Consider the following 2,041-nt stretch of genomic DNA (forward strand, 5'->3'; position numbering starts at 1 on the left):
AATTGACGATAATATTATGATGATGTTTTGGACAAAAGTATACATGAGCATGGAATTATGTGATAGTGCGATGTTATTACCATATCGAAATTTGGGTATGAATGATATGATGACATACATACGTTGAATGTGAGCATGATTGGCATGATTATCTAAACACGTGTGGTATGTACGAATATGATATTGTTACGTGTGACATGAACAAAATTTGTATGATGACCTAAGTACATGTCAAATGGGCGAAAGTGATAAGACGTGAGCATGAACTTCATGATGTTTTAAATGGGTATCATGTGCGAAAATACTACAATGTTAACGTGTGAAGATATGGAGCTTTAAGATAATATTAAACTTTAAACTACGTGACAAACTTAGGAACTATCACAAACAAGCAATGATATAAAATGTGTTTTGAAAAGAAACTTTCGTCTTCACGTAGATGGTACGAACAAAACAAACCGCGCTTAAGAGCAGTCAATATAGTGCCAGGATGCGACAAGCAATATACGATTACAACCACTACGAGAGAGAAGAAGGAAAAGCCTTAGGAGAGGTCGTCGCCCATTTCGAGACCCTGTGGCGAAAAGTCCGCGGGTACCATGCCTCGTCCTATGGTAGCATAAGGAGACTAGTCGAATTGATGCCCGAGAGTTGGAACTCTTGGATGGAAGCAACGGCCAGTCGGTTTACGTGGTATGAACCACGAAGTAATGGGATGGATGGCGACATGAGAGGTTTCCTGAAAGCCTTAAGTAGTACCTTTTTGCTTTTGATTCAGAACGAATGTGTTGATTTTTTTTTTCTTTTCCACATTATCTATGGAAGTTCACTTTTCGCATAACTTTAAGTACTTGTGTTTTATCGTTTTGTATGCGTGCATAAGTTCAAGGAAGTGGTGTTTTGATAACAACGATTACTCACAATGATGCTAACTTGTGATTTAGATCAATATGCCCCCAAGACGTAGACGTGGTCCACGAGTGGAGGAACAGACAGAGGGAAGTGTCGGGAATCCACCCCCGCCTCCACCACCACCTCTACCCCAACCAAACAAAAGGGAATACATCAAGGTCTTTCGAAAAGAGAACCCACCCAAGTTTGATGGGTTGGGAGAGCCCCCGAAGGCGGAGGCATGGGTACGCGAGCTTGAGCGTATATTTGACTTTATGGGATGCACTGACAAGGAACGTCTGGCTTGCGTGACTTATCAACTGACAGGACCCGCTGATTTTTGGTGGGAAACTAAGAGGAGAACTATGGATCCCGCTCGCCGTGAGGCGCTGACATGGGAAGAGTTTAAGGAAGAAGTGTACGACAAGTATGTTCCCATGAGTTACAGGCGAGCAAAGATTGTGGAGTTCCACACCCTGAAGCAGGGAAGTATGATGGTCACGGAGTACGACCGCACCCTATGTGAGATGACCCGTTATGTGCCAGAATTGGTGGACACAGATAAGAATATGGCTGCAAAGTTTTGTTTTGGCCTTAGACCCGAGATAAGGGCAGCTGTGGCCAGCCGCAGGGGAATTCCTTATTCCGAGGTGTTGGGCTGTGCCTTATATGTGGAAGAAGCACTGCCCAAGAACGAGAGGGCAATAAATCCTACACCACCCGCACTCCCATCCAACTATTGAGACAAGAGGAAGTGGGAAGGCAACCGAGCCCCGTTTGACAACAAGCAGCGTTTCTCCACTTTTCGGCATCCGCATAACCATGGCCGCCAAGTTGTGCCCCATCCGAGGGGAAACCCACAAAGGACACCCTACTGCAATCGGTGCTCCAAGTATCATGTTGGGGAGTGCAGGGTCGGAGGCATTCGATGTTATGCTTGCGGTGGAAATTGGCACATGTCTCGAGAGTGCCCAAATAACAACAAAGGTGGAGCGAAGAATGGGCAAGGACAGAGGCCACCGCAACAGCCACAACCGATCCGACAAGTGGCCCCACAACAAGCAAGGGAGTATGCACTGAAAGGAAATCAAGTGCAAGAGCAGCAAACTAACAAGGAGAATTTAGCAGGTATGGGAAAGCTCCAACAACT

General features: G+C 45.6%; 1 protein-coding gene across 1 annotated transcript; it reads left to right on the forward strand.

Annotated features, from left to right (window-relative positions):
* Nucleotides 1-950: 950 nt before the first annotated feature.
* On the forward strand, nt 951-1,634 carry LOC121808957. The gene has a single exon (XM_042209513.1). The coding sequence runs from the start codon at nt 951-953 to the stop codon at nt 1,632-1,634; it is 684 nt and encodes a 227-aa protein (XP_042065447.1).
* Nucleotides 1,635-2,041: the final 407 nt, after the last annotated feature.

The sequence above is a fragment of the Salvia splendens genome, chromosome 6 (genome assembly GCF_004379255.2).
Source record: "Salvia splendens isolate huo1 chromosome 6, SspV2, whole genome shotgun sequence".
Classification (NCBI taxonomy): domain Eukaryota; kingdom Viridiplantae; phylum Streptophyta; class Magnoliopsida; order Lamiales; family Lamiaceae; genus Salvia; species Salvia splendens.

What these genes read in the sequence shown, in the direction of transcription:
- LOC121808957 (XM_042209513.1), top strand. Translation starts at nt 951, where the DNA reads ATGCCCCCAAGACGTAGACGTGGTCCACGAGTGGAGGAACAGACAGAG.